The sequence below is a fragment of the Leptonotus elevatus genome, chromosome 8 (genome assembly GCF_054856555.1).
Source record: "Leptonotus elevatus isolate MCC_2025b chromosome 8, RoL_Lele_1.0, whole genome shotgun sequence".
Taxonomy (NCBI): Eukaryota; Metazoa; Chordata; class Actinopteri; order Syngnathiformes; family Syngnathidae; genus Leptonotus; species Leptonotus elevatus.
In genome coordinates, this window is record NC_141246.1 from 14,393,954 (window position 1) to 14,415,725 (window position 21,772).

Sequence of the window (21,772 nt, forward strand, 5' to 3'; positions counted from 1 at the left end):
GCACCTTTATTTATTCATCAGAACATAGTAATACACAATGCAATTCAATTTAGTCCACAATATACTGCTATATTTGTGGGAAAATACATAGATTGACTTTTTGGGGAGAATGCAATTGATCCGTGTGGAAAACTATGCAAATAAAACCAATGAATAGCTGTAACTTCTCATGTTTCATCAGTTAAAAAAAATATAATAAAAAATAAATTTAAAACTTTCATCATATAGGCATTTAGTTGTTTTAGTAGTCATTATTTATAAACAAATAACATTTGTCAGTGTTGATGTTATTGGCCCAATGTTTCATATTTTCTAACACATTTGCAGATAATAACCGCTAGAGGGAGCTATATCATATCTTTTTTGCACAGCTCTCGACCAAAGTTGCGCGTGAAGTATGGATAAGTTTACGTGTGAAGTTCACAAGAATCACCCACAACACTAACTACAAATGTGTCTGTCGAGCTCTTAAGAAAAAAAACATTCCGCGGTTGTTAAAGTAGTACGTCATTGTTTCATATGAATAATAAATTGTTATATTTGAGGAAATAGTTAAATTAAAGTTGTATTCATTATAGCGTCCAAATGTATGACTTGTTTGAATATTGACAGATATAATACTCTTATTGTGAAGTAAAAACGGATGCAGTGTCACTCACTCCAGTGACTGACAACAGTCGGACCGGTGGCAACTGTCAGATGTCCCGAAGTGTTCCCTGCATGGTCTCGCGGCGATGTGACCGTCGCGTCCAGGTCAGGATGGACCTAATGAAAACAGAACATGGCTACCATATGAACACGCTGTACGGGGAATTCACGGCCAGCACCGGGAACCGAAAAGTCAGGTGCGCCGTGAGCCTGACTGACAAGGAGCTCGTCGTCCGACGGCTCACATCGGTACCTGCGGGCCGGAGCCGAGTGGTCCTCAACCTGAAGGACTGCGCCGGCTGCCGGGCGTACCGGGAAGAAGACGATGCTGATCTGGCGGCTTACCTGACGGCCTCTTTTTACCCGTTTAAGCGACGTTGGGTGGGCTCCGGGCTCTCGCGGCAGAGAGTGGAGCAGTGCTTCCGTCTCTCCGCGCTGAAAGACCCGCGAGCCAACCTGGAAGAGGCGGAAAAGTGGGCTCGCGCCGTCCGGGAGCGCTCGAACCGGTGGCAGCACCTTCTAGAAGGTAAGAGTCTTTTTTTCCCTATTGCTTTTAAGCAGGTCAGAAGTTAAATGAACTCTGAGGATGCCATTATCTCACCAGTTGTGAGTAACCAATTAAAATAGCTGACATGTTTTAAATTCTTGTGGCTGATGGGTCATGATGAATAAGTAAGTGTCATATTCTGTTACCTAGGCTTGATTGTGTTTTTATCCTCGGTGATGCCAGACTGAGTGATTGGAAGTTTGTGTTCTCTGTCGTCACCAAAATCAATCAATCAAATCAATCAATCAGGTCTATCCAGTCTGGATTTAAGACTGCCACCGGCACTTAATCTAGGCATTATTTGGCACAACACTGTGGAATTGTGAATAGCACGTCTTGGTTAAAATCTGCCAAATAGAGAGAACATCAAAATGGATGTGGGTTCAAATCCGCTCTCCGACCTTCCTGTGTGGAGTCATGTTCTCCCCGTGCTTGTGTGGGTTTTCTCTGCAGTTCTCTGGCATATCCCCCCCCCCCCAAAAAAAAAAACATGATGCATGTGTAAGACACAGGTGTAATTGTAAATAGGAGAGTAAACAGTTTATTGTCTATACTGTATGTGCCCTGTGATTGGCGACCAGCCCGGGTGTACCCCACCTCTCACCCATAACCCTATTAAACATAAGTGGTATAGATTATAGAAAATGGATAGATGGACAAATATGGTTTTCCTTTAACATTCAATGTCATTATTTGTTTCTCTGCTTTATGTATTTATTTGCATATTTTAAAAGTTAAAATTGACTGTCAGAGACTCCTGAGAACCTGTAGGGAATTAGAGCGGTTAAATTCCTGAAATACTAACAAGTACAATTACTCCTGTGCGGAATGCTGAAGACTCCCAAAGATAAGTGATCTGTAAGGCTTACGTGTCCTATATTAAAATGCATGAAGAGTATCACTGGCACATTGTGACCCAGATAACATCTCCCAGTTTGCAATGATTATTTTTTTTTTTAATACAAAACATGCTGCAACTTTATATGTCTTGTCATTGTCAGAGGAGGAAATAGCAGATGTGAGACTTACCATGGAACTATAGTGATCGGACAGGTTTTGTACCCTGGGAAACATAAGAGTCAACTGGCTTTGTTGTCAAGCAATGCTCTCCGCCCACTTAATTCACATTAGGCCTCTGTGCAACCGCAGCTTTAACCTTCTCTGCAGAATTGAGATGAGAGAGTTTGGATACTTGTGAGAATCACTGAGTTTGTATTCTTCTTCCTGGGAAAAAAGAGAAGAGAATAAAACAGTGTATCAACATTACCCACTCAATCTGAGACAATTCAGCTTGAAAAGAACCAGCAAGTTGGTTCTACTGTATGTCGTTAGGGCAGCCGTGACCGAGTGGTGTCCTTGAGCAAGGCACCGATACCCCAGAATTGCTCTCCTGCTCCAGTGTGTGTCACTAATGTGTCTGCTACTGTGATAAAGAGGTCATAGTTCATGTATGTGCATGTACATGACAAATCATCTGCTAAACTTGCCAAGTCCCATTCATATGTTTACATACATCCCTGCTCACACATTTATGATTGACAGAGCAGCAGCTGCTGCTGCTGCTTTGCCCGACTACAATCTCATCAAAATGGATCCGATTTTGTCAATAGCGGGATTCAGCTGTGTTGTGGACAGCATTATCATCGTTATGATCCAGGCGACGGCAGTTGGCCCAAGAGGTTACTGATCAAATCAATCCGTTGACCTGAAGCAATTGACCTGCGCTGGCCAAAAGCAGCAAATCAACACCACAATATCAGCTAATGGGATTCAAATGGTTAGCACATTTAGCTCACCGTTTTGAGGTCGGGGGTTGAAATCCAGGCTTCGACATTTTTCTTAGGTTAATTGAAGACTCTGGAGTTTTCCGTATGTGAGTGTTCTTGATTGTCTATTTGTGCCCTGTGATTGGTTGGTGACTTTTTCAATGTGTGCCCTGACTCTCAAGTCAGTCAGTCAGCCTCGAGGAAAGGCAGAAAATAGATGGATGGGGTTCAAATCTCAACACTATAATGCAAACTTGTTTATCACAGCCAATTATACCATGCAGACAGGGCTTCTGTAGGTCAATTTTTGTTTATGGTCCCATCTCCAATTTTTTAATTTGCTTACTTTCCCCATATTAAATGTGTTTTATAACCCACCTCTCTATACCTATTTCATTTGCAAATAACATTTATAACAACATCAGGCATCCACTTAAGCAGGCAGCATGATCATTGTGAGGAACTCTCCCATGATAAAGCTCAATAAAACCACATATGTGTAATTCAATTCAATTATAAAATTCAAATGTGAAAATATCCCAGAAGAAAACATTCTGCTCCGGGAGCTAAACTCATAAAGTGCTTGCTCATTCATTACTTTGGCTTTATAACTAGAACATTTATACTTAAGTACATGTTGTCTGCAACTTGTCAACCTTACAATTCACAATCCAACGAGCTCTTTTTCTGCTCATCATTGTTTCCAAAGTCACACCATGGAGCAGATGCCATGTTTTACTTTTTTGTGGCAATTTTTATGAATTGCCACCCGTGTCAGTGAAGTTCACCGACCAAGCAGTACAATTTTGCTCAATTTGGTATGGGATGCATTTTACGAGTTTCCATTCTTACCCCCAAACAAACAATGATTGTCTTATTTTTATACAATATGTAGCCTTTTCCCTAGAAGAAAACACTACATGAGGTCCTCTGTAGCTAATTTTGTTCACTGTGTTGTTCCTCTACTTTTCTGACCTTGCTATCTCCATCCCACCGACACATCTGTGGCGGAAACACGCACAAGATCAGCGTTTACAGTCTTAAACCATACTGAGACCTAAGCAATAGCTCAGTCAGATGAAGATGATCATTTTCTTGAACCTAGGTCTGAAAAATCTTTTGCAGTGAGTACTAACTGGGAAGTCCTTTTAAGTGTGAAACCACAAACGGAACTCTCCAGGCCGAGCTCACTGCTATTACTCAATTATTAACTTAACCCAGCCTGAGTAAATGCCGCTTTTGATATTCAAAACCTCGAACCTCTGATCCTGCTATACTGGACTCGCTGAGACTGCACACCAGCAAAGAAACCACCACTTACCATGTTATCCAAAAGCTTCTGATGCAGACAATATAATGAAAATGACAGAGAGATCGTAGCCGCCCCCACAACTGCCTTTTCATATCTTCACTCACGTAATTTATGGTTGTGTGTGAAGACTTGGTGGCTGATTGCTGTTGATCACATATGGTATTTATGTGCAAGTGTGTGAAGCGGTACGGACCGCTCGAAAAAAGAATAGTGTAAATAATGGTACGAAAAAAATGACTGACTATTGCAAAAATATTGTGATTCAGTGAATATACTGTAAATGACCAGTGAAGAGGAACTTCTGTGTGAACAGACATCACATCAGACCTGATGTGGAACAAGTGTAGAGTTCCTCTTTCAAATAAACCTGCAAAGGGAACAAAAACAAAAATGATCAGCCAGATTTTTTTAACTGAGTTGTACAAAAAAAAAAAAGTACTACAAATGACAACAGGATTCCGACTCATCCTCATCGGGCGTTTGGTTCGTGATTCAGCTTCTCATGTGTTGAAAAATTGTGTATGAATTTGTAACATCCTTCTTCCTCTTACAATTAGTCACATACAGTTGCCTCAAACTACTCTTTAAGGGCCACTTTCTTGTGCGTGCGCGCGTTTGAGTGAAACGCATTTCCTGGCAGCAAAGATTCAATCATTGACTTAACGCTGTCATTTACGCACATTCACGCGAGATACGACTCCAGGCAGAAGGAACGACTCGAAAATGTCAATGTCAAATCTGAAATCATCACTTAATGTGTTCACTTTGAAGTTGAGTTCCCATATGCATCGCTTTAGAACAAAGACTCTGGTTCCAAGAACCAAAAACAACGCTATCGGACTTGCATACAAACCTCAATGTCGTCAACTCTGAGCCTCTCTTAAAATAGAGCTGCAGCTAGCTAACCGCCAGCACCTCCTCCTCCTCCTCCTCCTTCCACACTCTTTATGGTCTCATTCAGCAGAAGTAAGCGTGTGTGGCCAAAAAGCCGCCACTTATTTTACAAGCAACATTATGGAACGGCACATCTATTTGCTGCTGCGGCTGGGCCACTTGTGAAGTCTGTCGATAGCTGCGGTCTGCAATAAAACTGTAAATGAAAAGGATCAAACTAAATTAAATGTTGTTAAAAGGACATTTGAAAATATATATATATGTATGAAATTGTTTGCCCACTTAATTTGCAGGTTGTTGATTTGGATGAAATGTGTTATCTAGAAAAAAAAAATTAGCTGAGAAACGCAATACATGAGACCCATTTGCCAGTTATATAAGAAAGAGAATTAAAATGTTCCATTATGGGACCAATACAATGTTTTTCTTTCTGCTCCGACAACCTGCAAATTAAATGATCAAATGTGTAAAAGTGTACAGTTAATATGGTATAAACGTACTGTGGCGATTATGGTAGCGGATCAAGATACATTTGATTTTGGAATGGCTTTAATGTTGATGCACACGCAAGAAATTACCTTCAAGCTTCAAATGCTGAAAAAGCTGCATTTATGCATTATTTAGTTTTCAGTGGATTGAAATTGGGTCTCTATGTCATATTACAGAAGGGACAGATTCGCACCAGGCCAAATTCATGTTAATCCGTTAATCCCTTTAATGTGGAAACTGGATTCCCTCCTAATGGGTGTTTGTTCGGGCTTAAGAGGCCTCGTCAACACAGAGCAACAGGCAGAAATAGGAGATCTCAGTTTGTTGGTGGTACGAGGGGTTCACAGAGAAACCTTTTTTTTTTTTTCTTTAAACAATTTCAAATTATGACTTGAGTGTATGTTGAGTTCAAGAAACGGACACGTTGCAGAATATCACAAGTCTAACGTGTCTATTCTCAGACTCCCAGACTGTGTGCGCCCAGATAGCTATTATAAGATCGCTTTTCCGGCTCTTGGGTTTCCCCCCCTTTCAATTAGGACATAGGAAATACTATGGCGGATACCTCAATATAGTGATTACTCCATTAAGATTTGGGCCGGTTCCCATGCTCTTGCTTGGAAGAATGCATGGAGTCGTCGTCTGTAATCACACATCACAACACAAATTTGGCTTTCAGTTTAAGCACTTAGTTTGGGGACTTTCAACTTTTCCAGCCATGATTGGCTTATTGTTGAGTGAGAACTGCCGTAAATGCCAAATAAAACCTAAAAAAAAAGATCAAATGTTGCACATCACTTGGCAATCAGGGCAACACCCACTCCTATACAAACAAACCAGACTCGTTATCCTCGGACATAAATCCACCAGTCCTCTTCTGACGACTGCCCAGCCCTGTGCATGATGGGTAAATAAATATACAACATGTGTCACAGTTTGGGCACTGCAGCTAATGACGGAGGAGGAAACTGGGAGCAGACAGAGGCGAAGAGATAATTCACTCCGGAATGTCTTGGGGAGGGAGGAGTGGCACACAGGAAGTGGACGGGATTTGAATGCGGCCAACGCGGACACGCAGGCAGCCGGGTCAGGACCTCCAGCGCCAACTGGCACGCCTCCTGATTCGCAAGGCCACTAAAGTGCCACTATTACTGCTAGTTACACTCAGAATTCCAGAGGAACATTCTTTGTCGTTCGCTCAGTTGTTGTAACTGTGTGACTTGTATGATGCCTTTATTACCTCCCCCAAGGATCTACCTTTTTTTTTTTTTTGAGGTACCGACAACTTTCTCCTTTACTTCTCCTCCCATGTTGTGGGACAGATGGCCCAAATCCATCTTCCTTCATCTCCTCCCTCCTGCTGAGCCTTCTAAAGAAGATCATCGTCAAGCGTCTTTTAAAAAGATTCGGGATCTGTGTTCATAAAGTCTTTGTAACCCTACACAATACTCTGAAGTCTCCTTCATCCCTAACATATTCGATATGCTAATTTGCACCATAACATGAGCACGAGATTGGTTTATACATGAACAGTTTAGTTTGAACGATAAGTAGTCATTTGGACCAGGAATTAATGCTTACAAAAAACAACAACAATTTTGTAGGAAGGAAAACGGTGTGTCCGACTGCCTTGGCAAAATTAGATAATAATAATAATACACTGCACCTGCTCAGTTCTCAGCTCTGCAATCGCACGGGTTTCCTGCGCGCCCATATTTGGATGTGCTGATGTAGTAGCCTATCGCAAAGTAAAAATGGAAATTTTACAATTGGTTTAGACTGCACCTTGACAAGATGTATCATTCATTGTTACAAAAGAGAAAGCTATGACTTTGCTCATTTTAATGAGGAGGACGAAACGTGCAGCAGAGAAAAACTAATGGCTCAGTGGGAACTTGGACAACTTAATCATGCCGTTACTTGGAAACAAGTTCGCCAAAATAACACTCCTCTTCTGCACCGCTCCATTCCGTGGTGACCCGCCCGTCACCACCTATACAATGAATACGCCCTGCTAAATGCAGCGTGAAAAGGGCTTCATGTATTGCTTACTTAAAATCAGTTATATCGTTACTCTAACTTAAACAACTGTGTACTGTGCACACATTTTTGTGGCAGTCATCACATGACCAAATTTCTATAATTGCAGGGTTGCTGCTGAGTGACTTGTCGCACCCCTGTCGGATGATGCTGCTGGTGAATCCACAGAGTGGGAAAGGACAGGCGCTCACGCTCTACAACAACCACGTCCAGCGGATGCTTAACGAGGCCGGCGTCCTGCACACGCTGGTCATCACCGGTGAGCACTAGAACACGCCACAAAGACAAGTTGACAAAACACTGGTCATGCTGATATGTCCTGGCTGCAGCATACACGTGAAAAAACAGGCTTGATTTGTTACTTTACCTTTAACTATTATAAGTAAAATTGATGAATGTTGCGCCTTGAAAAATACAAGATTTTTTTTATCTTTCAATTTTGAAATTGAATTAAGTTATAATACAAGCATTATTAAGGGCATCTCGTAAATGTAATTCAATCACGTTATCTCTGTCATGTCATTCAAGGTTAGTAAACAAGCTCACTGACAGACTTGACAGGTACGTTTTGTTTTTTTTACTGCTGAAATCTCACCGATCGTCTCTTTAGTGTTAAAAGCCACACGACTGCACGGAAAACATGCCCCAAAACACCGACTCCAAATGAACACGTCATTTTTCATGCTGTCACTATGTTGATCAACTGCCTCTGACCCACGTGCAAGCACAGCTGTTATGTAACCGATGTACATGCACACATGCATTCACATACTGTATGTATAAAGACACACACGCAATAAACACACAGTCTCACAAAATCCCCTTCCACACGGTGATTTGATTTATTTATTTATCATCACTAGCCTCCATACCGGCTGGTAATGATTATGCAACACAGATTTATGACGAGCAAGTGTGACACTAATTTTACCACACAAAAAAAAAAGATTAATTGTAAGTCATTCATGTGAGCGAGGAAAGGGTGAAACTGTGCATTTAAGTTACTGTGGGGAAATACACACTTTTTGGGGGGAGGGTAGAGATGCACTTTTTGCCACATTAATCCTGAAGGAAATAGACTTTCGGATTTACTCCTAAAATCTACGACCACGGACAAGGGAATCTGGTTACAATCTATTCAAGTCAAATATTGTGAGCCATTTTAATCTCTGGTTTTAAAATGAAAGCTACCCAAGTAATGATTTGGTTTTATTTAGATGCACTTAAGACTGCTCGTAACAAAAATAATGACATTTAAAAATTCGATGACTTCTGATGATTAATTCTATGTAATAAAGTTTTTGAAATTGTCCATTGATTAACAAATGCACCTCACCAGTGAGTAATGTCTTGTGTTTGACGCTCTTTTAATCTTGTGTGTATTATTTACAGTACGTGTGTGTGTGTGAATTACTGTGGCTTGAAGTGTCTAGCTAACAAAAGTGGACAAACTCATTATGCGTTGCTTGGCTGTGTGGCAGCTGTGGGCACTACTGCAGGGTTGCAGGATAGATGAGGCATGACTGCATTGCTAGAGGGTGTGTGTGTGTGTGTGTGTGTGTGCGTGCGTGTGTGCGTGTGTGTGTGCGTAAGCATGTCTTGGTCAGTGTCAGCAGTGTCAGAAAGGATGGCACGGCTATGTTTCTTCTCCCTTACTGCACAAGTACCCAAGGATGTCTGTCAGACAGCATTAAGAGGAGGACGCTTGTCCTCCTTTTGTGCCCCAAGAAAAACACTTCACTGTTTTACTCAAATGGAAAAAAAAAGAAAGAAAAAAACCGCCTCACTCGTTTTTTCCATGACTTGCACTTAAAGAAATAAGTAACACATTACACTAAAATAACAGCTTTAAATCCAATTTTAAGTTGCTCCAGCTTGTAATTAGGAGAATTGTGTCTCTATTGTTGCCATGGTAACACTAGACCACGTACATTAGTGAGCTATCATAATGTACCTTCCTGTATTAGCGCTAAAATGCCTGTTTAAAGTTATGTACAGTGCTTGTACAAGTGTTCAACATACAAAATATTTCAACGATCTTTATTTTAATCCATAATGTTCTAAAACACACATTTTATTAGCATTTAGCATGCTTATGTACGTAGCATCAGCTGTCTGTTAGAGGAACCCGAGAGCACCAAAGACTGAAGAATCTGGATACCTGACATTTATGGAGGACCAAAAATGCCAAAATAAAATAAATAAATAAACGTAAAAAAAAAAAAAAAAATAAAAAAGAGATATTTAAAAAATGTATATAAAAAATTTATATAAATGGAAATAAAAACGTATTTATACATAAATAAATAAATAAATGTAAATACACAACATAAAAAAACGAGATTCAAAAAATAAAAATAATATAAATGCGGAATTAAATACAAAACTAAATATCCATCCATACATTTTCTTAGCTGCTTGTCCTCACAAGGGTCGCGAGACAAAACTAAATAAATAAATAGAATAAAAAGTCAATCAATAAATAAAAAGTCTCTGCTCTCATATTTATTTCATGCTGCAGACGCTGTCAGCAGAAAATGCGTCATGAAATGTTATTCAAATGAGGGGGAACGGTCCTAAGTGTGTCTTGGTTAGACTCCGCCTACTACTTCACAAAATTGTCTTCAATAGAACGTGTTTATAAAAAGATTTCACTCTCTTGTTCATATAACAGAGTGGTTTTAGTTTCTAAAATATCTGCTACTTGATGAACTGTAAATGTTTATCAATGTTCAAAATAGGCCCTTGTCAGTTTCCAAAGCATCCTCATTTAAGGGTTCAGACTGGATTTAGAACAGGAAGTTGCCATCAGCGCCTCCATCCACGGCTACCATCCAGATTTAATTTGGTCATCATAGCTAGAGACTGGCAAAACCCCTAAATACATCATTATAAATGATAGGACTATTCCAAGGAACATACCGGTAATGTGTGACTTTAGAATATGTCTATACTACACTATGTCCGATACCTGAATGGCTTATTATTCTACAGACAACTCCCTTAAACATCATAAATGAAATTTGTTTTTATCTTACGTAAAGCCAGCAATGGTGGTGTTATATTTCGCAATGAACCACTGCCTGTCTTGACAATAACCTTTGAGGAATACATCAGGCCAAAAATCTATTCTGTTCGTAACGTCAGCATGCCCCGACTTGTATGAGTACAACACAGTGAGTGTTTGAATTAATACAAATGTAATTATACGTGCAGCAGTCGTCCCTTGGCATCTGATTAAGCTATCAGAGTGATATGCACACACACACACGCGCGCGCACGCACACACAGTCAGTCATCACCTGCTGTTAGTGAGGTGGTGGAGCACTGCAGCTATTAGGCAGCTCCTTGCTGCAGAGTGCACATTCATCTGGCGCCGCCTGCTTCTAATGAATGATGCACGATCAGCACAATAGCACGGAAACTCTCTGGATGGCAAACATTTCGCATCAATCAACGGTGCAGTAAATAGAAGCCAATTAAGGGTTTTAGCACATTTGTGTCTTCAGTTTAATTTGAGCTCCACTTGAGTCATTTTCATCACTTAAGTCAGCTGTAGAACACTTTCAACAAGTCATCATTACGAAGTTCCCGAAATAAATTCTCAGACTTGGCTAAATAGTTTGACTAAAAAATAGGACGCTGTTTTTAACAAAAGCAAGCATAGAGCGCAAATTATGGATCCACACTGAATTTTAAAGAATTTCTTAGATCTTTGGCAGTGCTAAGTTAACTTGTAACTAAGCTCAGGACTGCAGATTTTAGAAGCTTGTAATATTTCCTGCTTACTCTCTTTCTGCAGATCTGTATTTCAACCCACAGAGACAATCTTTGTCAGCCAAACTGTCGAAGTTAATAAGCACCAACAGCAAAACAGACACAACCTGGCAAGGCGGGCGGCATCACTTACTCTACTTGTGTTTTACAGAACGTCAGAACCATGCCCGCGAGCTCGCGAGGGAGGCCGACCTGTCCCAGTGGGACGCGCTCGTCATCGTGTCAGGGGATGGTCTTCTGTTTGAGGTAACCAAATACTCCAAACGTTCAACATTGAAAGACCTCATGAGTAAAATAAAGAAGCGTTAAAAGGGAAAGTGGGTAGAATTTTGTGCCATCTAGTGGTGAACTAATAGAATGCAACAACCCAAGTTCGAAGCTCATGCATTTTGAAGCACATGCACTACAGTGCCTCAGAGAGACCACACTTCAAAGCATACCACCAATTAACGTTTGCAAAACTCTTTTCCTTTGGGTATCCGTAGCAGAAAAATGCCGGCAAAGCATGTTAGCCTCCTGTAAGGCGCGGCACGACCTATGTGTTATAATTAGCGATTACTAAACCTAAAATGATATACAAAAAATGTATGTCGATGTGATAAAACTTTTTTTTCCGCATAATATTGAAATCAATAATAAAAATTCTACACGCTTTTCTAAGGTAAACACAATCAAAGCTTTGCTGAAAACTCTTAAATCATTGCATAATTAAAAGTATATTTTTTTGGTGCAAGGTTATTATGGTTAATGAAAATACACCAAATATACTCAAATTGAAAAAACACTTTTTGTTAAAGGATCTTTGTGCAGTTTGTCACTTTTTTACTCACGATTGCCACCACTGGGCCAAAGCGTAACTGCAGCATCTGTGTCAGGCTCGTTCATGGTGCGCGTGCAAGTACTTGCACGATCTTAAAGCGATAGCCACAGTTGAAAAACAAAGACATGACTTCAAATGAGGTAAGAAAAACTCCACCCCTCCCCTCCCCAAAGAAAGTGTGCAGGGTCCGCACACTCTGCTATAAAGATAAAAGCTAAATTGGTGCAGTCAGAGTAAAACAGTCAGGGTTCTTCGTACTCCTCTTGGCATTGGTGGGGCATGCATGATGTAGAAAAAGCTTTAGCATGACCTTTTTAACGGCACAATGCACCTTTAACAAAATAAAATAAAGATAAAAGTGCTTTTAAAAAATAAACTAAATGAAACTCAATCTACATTTTACATTTATAAAAAATAACTATAATGCTCGTAAAAATGTTGTTCGTTTCTGTCTTTGTTAAAATCGTACATGAGCTTTCAGGGTTCATTTTAAATTTTGTCGCTATTGCGGTACCAGTACAGAAGAATGAAGTCGTTGGAAAACTGCAATTTACTTTATTTAAAAAATACTTAGTGATTTTTTTTTATGTTGTGTCCAACAAATACTCCATATTTAAAAAAAAGAGAGAAAGAAACTAAAACTAAAACTAATACTAAAACTAACAACTCAACTAAACAAAGCATTTTTTATTTTATTTTTTTAACTAATAATCCTGCTCTAAAATTAATTAAAACAAACTGAATTTTAAAAACTTAAAGTCAAAACGGTATAAAAATGAACTATACTGAAGAATCCCCAATAATTCTAACCCTGTTTTGGTGTTAGGTAATAAATGGTCTCATGGAAAGATCAGACTGGGAGGAGGCCATCCGTACACCACTTGGTATACTTCCTGGCGGCTCAGGCAATGCCTTGGCCACATCCATACATCACTACGCAGGGTGAGTCACACGCACACACCACAGCACTCACAATCACTATTCAGGGGATATTTCCGTAACAAAAATAGACCAAAAATAAAAGTAGTGGACGACATATACACTTGACTGCCCAGTGCCCAACGGCTATAATGGGTCCCAACTACAGGAACAGGAGCATTTTCACATGCTGAAGGGGGCATGGAGTTTGAAAGCCGCCGTCACAAACAACTGCAGTCATCGTAATGGCGCCGTGAGTTGCATTTTGAAACATTTGTTTTTATTTGACTTATGGGGTCACGAAATTCGTTGAAGTGACTCATCTGTGCTTGTGAATGGGAGAATTTGGCCCTAAATCATTACTATAGCATGACTAACACTCATCACAGACGCCAATAAAACGAGTCTAACCAGTCTGGGGACAAGCTAATTAATGTCACGTGATTCACAACGTATTGCCATGCTGTCACGGCAGGTGAGCCCAGGTCAGTGTGTGATCCATTATGCAGCAACAGTTGCGGACTGATTACTAATTACATCAAAGCTGCAATTATAACAATTGTACCTTTAAATCGCAGCTTCAGAATAGCACGGACTGTACACGTCATTTTTTTCGTGGTCCACTAAAGCCGTGTCAAATTTACATTTCTTGCGCAATATACTTTTTTCATCTAGAGAACAATGCACTTAATTAATTAATTAACGATTGCCACATTGGAGTGGTTGAGGTTGCCAAAATCAAGACAGAAGGAAACGAATGGAAGTTTACTACATTCACTTATTAGTAGTTGTTGTTGTCAGATTCCCAACAATAGAAAGCAGCGCGTGTTTTTCTCTCCTCATCATCGAGACTCGCTCGTCCGCTGCCATCCATCACTTCATTCAAATTCGATGAGAAATACTCTCGTGTGCTTTTCCTTCTGATGAATTCCTTGGCCTGCACCCGTCAATCCCTTTTCACATGCTGTATGGCAGCGCTCCAGTGACAACAACAATAGAGGAAGGGTCCAGGCTTCTGTATTGTTTACACTCCTCACATCACATACACTCACACTCCCCGCTGCATCCAGAAGCTCCGTGTCGTGTCTGCTTGCTGCAGGCTGCTCACCGGCAGGCAGTACGTTTGGGATTATTCCCTGATGAATGGGGGTTGGGGGGGTTCGCCGGGTGAGGCGTGCTGTGATTGAAATGAGCACCAGCTACAAGCTAGCTGCTATTACGCAATACGGCGAAGAGCGCAACATGCGCGCCGGGGGTGGGTGGGGGGGGTGCTGTGAGCTTCAACGAGACGCACGTCGGATGTATGGAGTCAAATTAGGAAAGTTCTTTTCAGGTCATTTTTGAAATGTTGAGTACATTATTAGCAGTTTGAGCTTTAAACGTCAGCTTCATCTTTAGCTTTACAGTTGCCGCGTTGGCTCTGCAGATGATGTGTTATAAAGCACTCGGTGTAAAGAAATTTCACAGGCAACAAGGCGATTGTCTATTTGGAGTGAGGTGTTTATTTATTCAAGACCACCAGTTCAGGGAATACTTTATATTGCTCTATTATTTTTTCCCAATTTGGAATTCATTATACTTATTGGTCCCTCGAGGAGAAATTCAACACAGACTCCAATTATAAAATGACAATGAAAAACATAAAAGAGATTAACGGCAAAACGAATGACATCCTACAAATAATCTGGCAACAAATAGTTTTGGTTATTAAGTTGAATTAGTGCTTGTGACCTCTACTCTTTTAACACGTTTTAACAATCAAACAAAATCACGTTTTTATTCAAATCTCATAGAAGCGTGACAACTAGTACAAGATTGATTGTCCTCATAAGAGAGATTGCAAGTTTAAAAAAAAAATATATATATATATTATGAATAAACAGTAAAAGCACTGACATTAAAAATTGGACTAATGGAAAAACAACAGTGAGGTTTCAATTGGTTGCAACCTTTCAAGCAGAAAATTATAGAAGAGGACAAGAGCAGCAAAAATGTCAATTAGACTCTTTGCACAACTGCAGTGTGTGTGTGTGTGTGTGTGTGCGTGCGTGTGCGTGTGTTTGTATGTTTGAGAGAGAAAAAGCGAAAGATAGATCGAGATTATGACCTTCTACCCTTGTCTCCATTTCCCCAGATGGGACTGCCTTTGTTGTCTCACTGGCCTGTCATGTCTGAAATCACCACTCTAAAACGCACGCACACACACACACACACACACGCACGCACGCACGCACGCATGCACACACCCAGCATCATCCATCTGCCTTCATGGCTTTATCAAGCCGCTGTCTCCCCACAACCATATTGGTCCGAAACAATCAAGATAACTCATGATTGAATCTCTAAAAGGCATTCATACAGCAGCCTTGACCCATTTCCAACCTTCCCCAAATATTAAGGGCACCTTCATGGTTTCATCTTTGTCTGCATATTTATTTTGGGACCTTAATTATTAACGCAAATCTAATCCCAGAAGACTGGCGTTGGTTGGAAAAACACTTTTTACATTTATAATTTATCAAGGTAAAATGTGTTTCACTGATTTTCCCAAAAAGTCTTTGACTCCTTACTTGGATTTTTTTCCATGTTTGACTCTTGGTTGGATTTGGGAATGTCATTGTGGCCATCTGATATTCTGTAATTCAGAATGAAATTCTTTGGGAGATCTACTTTTATCTGAGCCCGTCTGTCGATGACAGAGGTGGGCAATCTCGGCCCTGGAGGTCCTGCAGGTTTTGGAGGTTTTCTCACTTCCAACACAAGCTGATTCCAATCAACAGGATCGTTATCAGGCTTATGCAGAGCTTTCTGATGAGCTGATCATATATCAGCTGTGTTGGAGAAGGGCAACATGTAAAACCCACAGGACTCCGGCCCTCAATGTCCACCTCGGGTCTATGGTGCTCCCATTACAACTTTAGCATTAAGCTAGCCATTTTAAAGACAAAATGCTGTGGTTGTTTTAAATAAACAAAATGTAATTGCCTTTATTTTATGCTTATTTTGACATTAAACCTCAAATGGGAGTGCCGTTAAACAGCCTCTTTTATAGGCATTTGAAAACTTTTAGTGAAGAGGCATGAAGTAGTGTGGGTTTAATGTAATTGTAAAAAATCTGACTGCATTTGAAAGCATCACTAGCTGTATCTGTGTTGTGCTGCGTTCAGGGTGTCTAACCTGCCTGATTTCCCGCAGTGGCTCGTTGGTGTCCAGTGAGGAGCTCCTGGTCAACTGTGGCTTCCTTCTGTGTAAAGGCGTGGTGTCCCGCATGGATCTGGTGTCAGTCCACCTCTTTTCTGGCACTCGCCTCTTCTCCTTCCTGTCGCTGGCGTGGGGCTTCGTGGCCGACGTGGACATCGAGAGCGAGAAGTATCGCCGTGTCGGGGCGGCCCGCTTCACCGTGGGCACGCTGGTGAGGTTGGCGTCTCTCCGCGTCTACAAGGGCAAGCTGGCCTACTTGCCCGTGGCAGAGGACTGCACCCAGGTGGGATCCAGACATACGAACAATCGCAGCGCCTCTTCGCGCGTCTCCACAGACTCTGCCGTGCTGAACTCCTTCCACAACTCCTGTCACTCCAACAACTCCCTCAGGGCGAGAAGATTTGAGCGTTCGCGGAGCTCCAGCAAAACTCCGACCACCCTGTCGGACTCTGTGCTCCCCCGGCTGGACGAGCCCGTCCCAGGAAACTGGGTGGTGGTCCCCGAAGAAGACTTTGTCCTGGTGCTGGCCATGTACCAGTCCCACCTGGCCGAGGACCTGCTGGCCGCGCCGGATGCCGCGTTGGACGACGGCGTCATTCATCTGTTCTACGTGAAAGCGGGAATATCCCGCCCCGCGCTGCTCCGGCTCTTCCTCGCCATGGAGAAGGGCGCGCACGTGGCCTCGAGCTGTGCTCATCTGGTGCACACCAAAGTGCGGGCGCTCAGGATGGAGCCGTATTCTCCCAAAGGGATTATAACCGTGGATGGGGAGGTGGTGGAGTACGGGCCGGTGCAAGCAGAAGTGCACCGGGGCCTCGCTAGACTCATCAGTGCATGAACTGGAACAAACACACACACACACACACACACTTCACATCCAACTGCACATGCAAAGACAGGGACTTAAAACTTGAAGCTGCTGCTTGTCTGCGTCCCAGCACTACATTTGCCCGAGCTTTTTAGGAATGTGCATGGAGAGCCATATATAAAGCGGCTCATGCTGAAAATAACAGCAACATTTTGTCACATTTCGCTTCAAACAGCGGGTTTAAAATTGGTGAGAATAATTAAGAGTCACTTTTCTGCATATTTACAACAATATTTGTCACCTTCAATGGGTAAATCCAAATATCCCAGCTAGCACAGCATCATAGAAATTATGTTGTTTCAACATAATAGGCCAACAGAAAGAACTAGGGCTAAAAAAAATTGAATAAATTATTTTAATTTTCAAGCCCGACATGGATTCATAAAACCATGAATCCATGTTTTTAATATCTTTTCCCATAGATTCATAATAAAATTGACTTTTAAAGGCCAAAGTTTTTTTTTTGTATCTTACAGTTTTATTTATTTATTTATTTACTGTTTTACTGAAATTTAATTGAATGAGAATTATGACAATATTTTCATCTTTTCTGATGTCAATGTTTATGTAACACTTAAGCGATAAACGCGTGTTACTTTCATTATAACGAAATCATTTAACCAGTTACTGCCTCAGCTAAATTTTATTTGGGAATTTAATGTTTGTGGAGTTTTTAATCATGTTCTTCAGTCCTTGATATTTAACAAGAATTGATGTACCATATATAATCAAAGTAAATGGAATCAGAAAAAATTTGAAATCAAATCGAACTGAACTCGTGTGAATCGAAATCGAATTGATACCCAGCCCTAGAAAAAACTTCACGTTAGGTTGTAGATTGCAATTTAGTATTACATAATTTTGTCAGCGTCATTTCAGCGTCGGTTTTGGCCAATTTTAAACCTCATTTATTGATACAAAATTGTTCAAAACACAGATTTGAATAATTGTCTTACACTGTCAGGGCATACAAATATTGTGCCATTATTGTACTGTACTAAGTACAGTATTTGTGTTGCTTACCAGGCCGCCGAATTTTGAAGGTTCCGCCTAAATGTTACATGAAAATGGTCTTAATATATATTAAATCTAAGAACCCTATTTCCTTTCCCAGTGCAAGTCTAGCACAAAGCACAGTCTAAATTTGCGCATGGGTGGAGTTTTCTTTCGTTTGTTATTTTGCTCTACCACATGTAGAAGCGGGACATTTTGTGCCGTTGTTGGATTGAACGCAGTCGACTCTGGGCCAATCAAAGCGGGTTTCCCATTCCCATTCAAATCAGTTCGGCCAAACATACTTGACGTTGCGGAAGCAGAAATTGACTCACTGGGGTCCAAAGTGTGTGTTTACAGTATAGATAATGATATATTTAAAATTTAGATTTAAGATTTATACTTCGATATATATTCAATATGTAGGTGTAACATTGAATATTTCGATTCAACTATTTAGAAATATTGTAAATGTGCAGGAAAGTTGACTGTTGGCAGTCACACCAGGTTATTTATTTATTTTTTTTAGATCACAATTTGAAGCTAAATGCGACAAAATGTTGCTGTCATGTTCAGCATGAGCCGCCCAATAAAAAAGTGAAACTTAACGTGTTCTGTATTAAATAAAGACGAGGTGTCATGTTCTCACTGTGCTTACGTGGGTTTGCTTGCGACCAGTCCAGCGAGCCAGCTGAGATGGTCTTCAGCTCACCTGCGAGCCTCATGAGGACAAACGCTACAAAAGATGGATGGATAGTAAACTAAGGTTCAATTTCCTTTTTTTTTCTTTTTTTTTTTTAAGGTTCAATTTACAATGGAGGTGCAAGTGCCCAATTCCTATTCCTATTCCTACTACTAACCTGCATGTTTGGGAATGTGGGCAGATGCCGGAGAAAATCCACGCAAGCATAGCGAGAACATGCAAACTCCACGAATGAAGGCTAACCACTTTCGAACCCTGCTGCCTATAGATTATTGCCATTTCACAAAAATATTTATTAGTATTACAAATCAAGGAAACTGGAAGACCAAAACATGAACATGAAAGCACAGTTCAGAAGTCATTTTCTTGCCTCTCCTTATATAATTAGGAACACTGACAAATGTCCCATTCTTGTCTAAGTGAACTCATTCACTGGCAAGCATATTGAGCATTTTTTGGCATTTTCAAGACCCACAAGATATTGTGTTCAATGATTATATACACACACCAAATCTAATCATTGAATAAAAACAGGTTGCAGAAAATGCAGCCGTTTCTCCCAGTGGACTTCACAAACTGTGCTGTACTGCTTTCTGATCTCAACAATGCCATCTACTGGTGGTTGTGCTTCAGTAAAGTTGTTCCCATCCCCGTTGATGGCAGTGAATGAGTTAAATGATGTTTTCAGTTTAACTTCCAGCATGTTGCTGTCACCTTTCACAATGTTTCAATCTGGTTGAGCAGGGTTATTCTTTTCTATTTCTCAATTAAGATGTACATAGCATTTACATGCTTGTTGGCATGTTTTAGAATGTTTGTGTTTCTACTACCCCACAAACAAAGACTAATAATAAGAGAATGGCAACACCAAAACAACCCAGAAACACACGCGAACAATCCTCACACCAAGGTGTCCTTAACACTGCGCTAAAGATTGTATAACAGACTGTTAATTGCGACTTGTGCCTGTTCATTTTGAGTTGCAATTTTCTTTCCAAATGTGCCATCAACTTGATGAGACTGACGGCAGTGAAACAGCACAGTGGAGAGGAGGGCTGCAGCTGGGTACCATTGGGCGTTTGTATTGTACTAACGTGACTGACCGCTGCATGAAGATAGCGGTCGTGTTGAACTCCTACGAGGCGTACTAATTCATTCTTGTTGCAGTAAGAGACGCTTTGGGAGAATTAGCATCAACATGTCTGCTTGCCTCGTAAAGAAAACAACAACAACAACAAAACAAAGAAAGACGTACTCGAGGGTTTAGTAGAAAATTGTGCAAAAAGAAGTACGGTACCCCCAATTAGGCCTACATCACATGCTGCACTGAAGGCCTATTTGTTACCATTATGTCAAAGTGTCATGACTATACGAGAACTAATTAGTTGTCGTTTTTGTTTGTTACCACAAATACTTCAATTAGCAGTACAAAATATTGCTACATTTGTATCTATATATCGTCTAGGGCGAAATTTTCAGGTACATTTCTAGAAGGTTCCAGCCTTCCACAAGGACTCTTTAAACTGAAAGTGAATGAAGTTCAGGGTAGAAAGTTTACACGAACCTATTTAGTAAATGTTAAAAGCAGTACAATATTTAGGGTGGCAAACTCACCAGTTTTTGCTTTACTAAAGGTGAGTTAGCTGAGTGGTAAATTGGGGCCTGTTTGTACTCCATTATTGAACACCTGCCACAGATTACTACTTCTCTGTATTTTCCAGAAATGCGGATGCCTTGTGGCACCATGCTGCCTCTCACAGGTCAGTCTTGATATGACACACGTAGGGGAGGGGACTGGTGATGCCACACAGTCAGAGAGCAGTGAACACGTCAAGTGGAAAAAACTGAAATGTTAAAAACATGTTTAAAATCAGTAACATTTAAACATAATTTTGTCAGACAACCTAAAAACATTCAAAGTACCGGTTTATAGCACAACCTGCAATTTTACAAATCCCCCTCAATTCCCATGAAAGTTCCATATCCACAATTTGTCATTCCGTTGGTATTATTTCTTGCACACATGGAATTTTTGAAGTCAGCCTTGTAGGGCAATTATAGTGGGTTTGTGTATCACCACAAAAACCCTGCATGTTTATTAAAACTTCTCAAATTAGATGATCCCAAAGAAGTACTGTCGTCAAAATAATATCAAATATATGGGGTTAACACAAACACACACTTGACACTAACTTATATACAGACACAAATCAGGCCCTTTATTTTTAACAGGTGCATTATGCGTACCTTGATTGTTCTGCCTCCTGCTGGTTGGAATAGGAAAGTGCTTTCAATGAGCGATTGAACGCCACTATTCCTGATGCACCTCAAATGACCATTTGGGAATAGAAAATAAAACTCACATGAGTCACATATACAAACGCGTTCAAAGCGATGATGCTGCAGGTCAGTGTGATTGATGTGTAACTTATGCTCATAACACTTTCGCTTTTTTCTGGTTCTGAGCTATTTAGTTTTATTTTTTTAGGGATTATTCCCTTTATTATTCTATAGATATCTATTTTTCCATGAGGCGAATGTCTGTAGTTTGTAATTTGATGTTTTATGCTATGATTGACAAATAAAAGGCCATTTGAGAAAATCTTGGGACACTTTATTTCCCCTACTTTTTCTAGTTTGAGGCCACTCATTTGAGAATACTGTATACGGTACTTTTTTCTTGTCTTTTTCCCCCCACAACATCACTCTTCATTAGGGTCTCGTGAACTGAGTCTATCCTGGCTAACTTTGGACAAAAGGCTGAAACACGACTGTGATCTCATGTTTTGGGACATT

The 21,772-nt window shown here is 40.5% G+C and overlaps 1 protein-coding gene across 1 annotated transcript; it reads left to right on the plus strand.

Annotated features, from left to right (window-relative positions):
* Positions 1-682: 682 nt before the first annotated feature.
* LOC147169879 (sphingosine kinase 1-like) lies at positions 683-21,571 on the plus strand. The gene is made up of 5 exons (XM_086083483.1): positions 683-1,174; positions 7,806-7,955; positions 11,625-11,719; positions 13,120-13,235; positions 16,407-21,571. Exons 1-5 carry the CDS (start codon positions 700-702, stop codon positions 17,248-17,250), a joined length of 1,680 nt encoding a protein of 559 aa, XP_085939609.1. The 5' UTR covers positions 683-699; the 3' UTR covers positions 17,251-21,571.
* Positions 21,572-21,772: the final 201 nt, after the last annotated feature.

Bases quoted from the DNA above. Each gene is read 5' to 3' on its own strand.
- LOC147169879 (XM_086083483.1), top strand. From the start codon at position 700: ATGTCCCGAAGTGTTCCCTGCATGGTCTCGCGGCGATGTGACCGTCGC. The intron at 1,175-7,805 runs GTAAGAGTCTTT...CTATAATTGCAG, and splicing joins GTGGCAGCACCTTCTAGAAG to GGTTGCTGCTGAGTGACTTG. The intron at 13,236-16,406 runs GTGAGTCACACG...GATTTCCCGCAG, and splicing joins TCCATACATCACTACGCAGG to TGGCTCGTTGGTGTCCAGTG.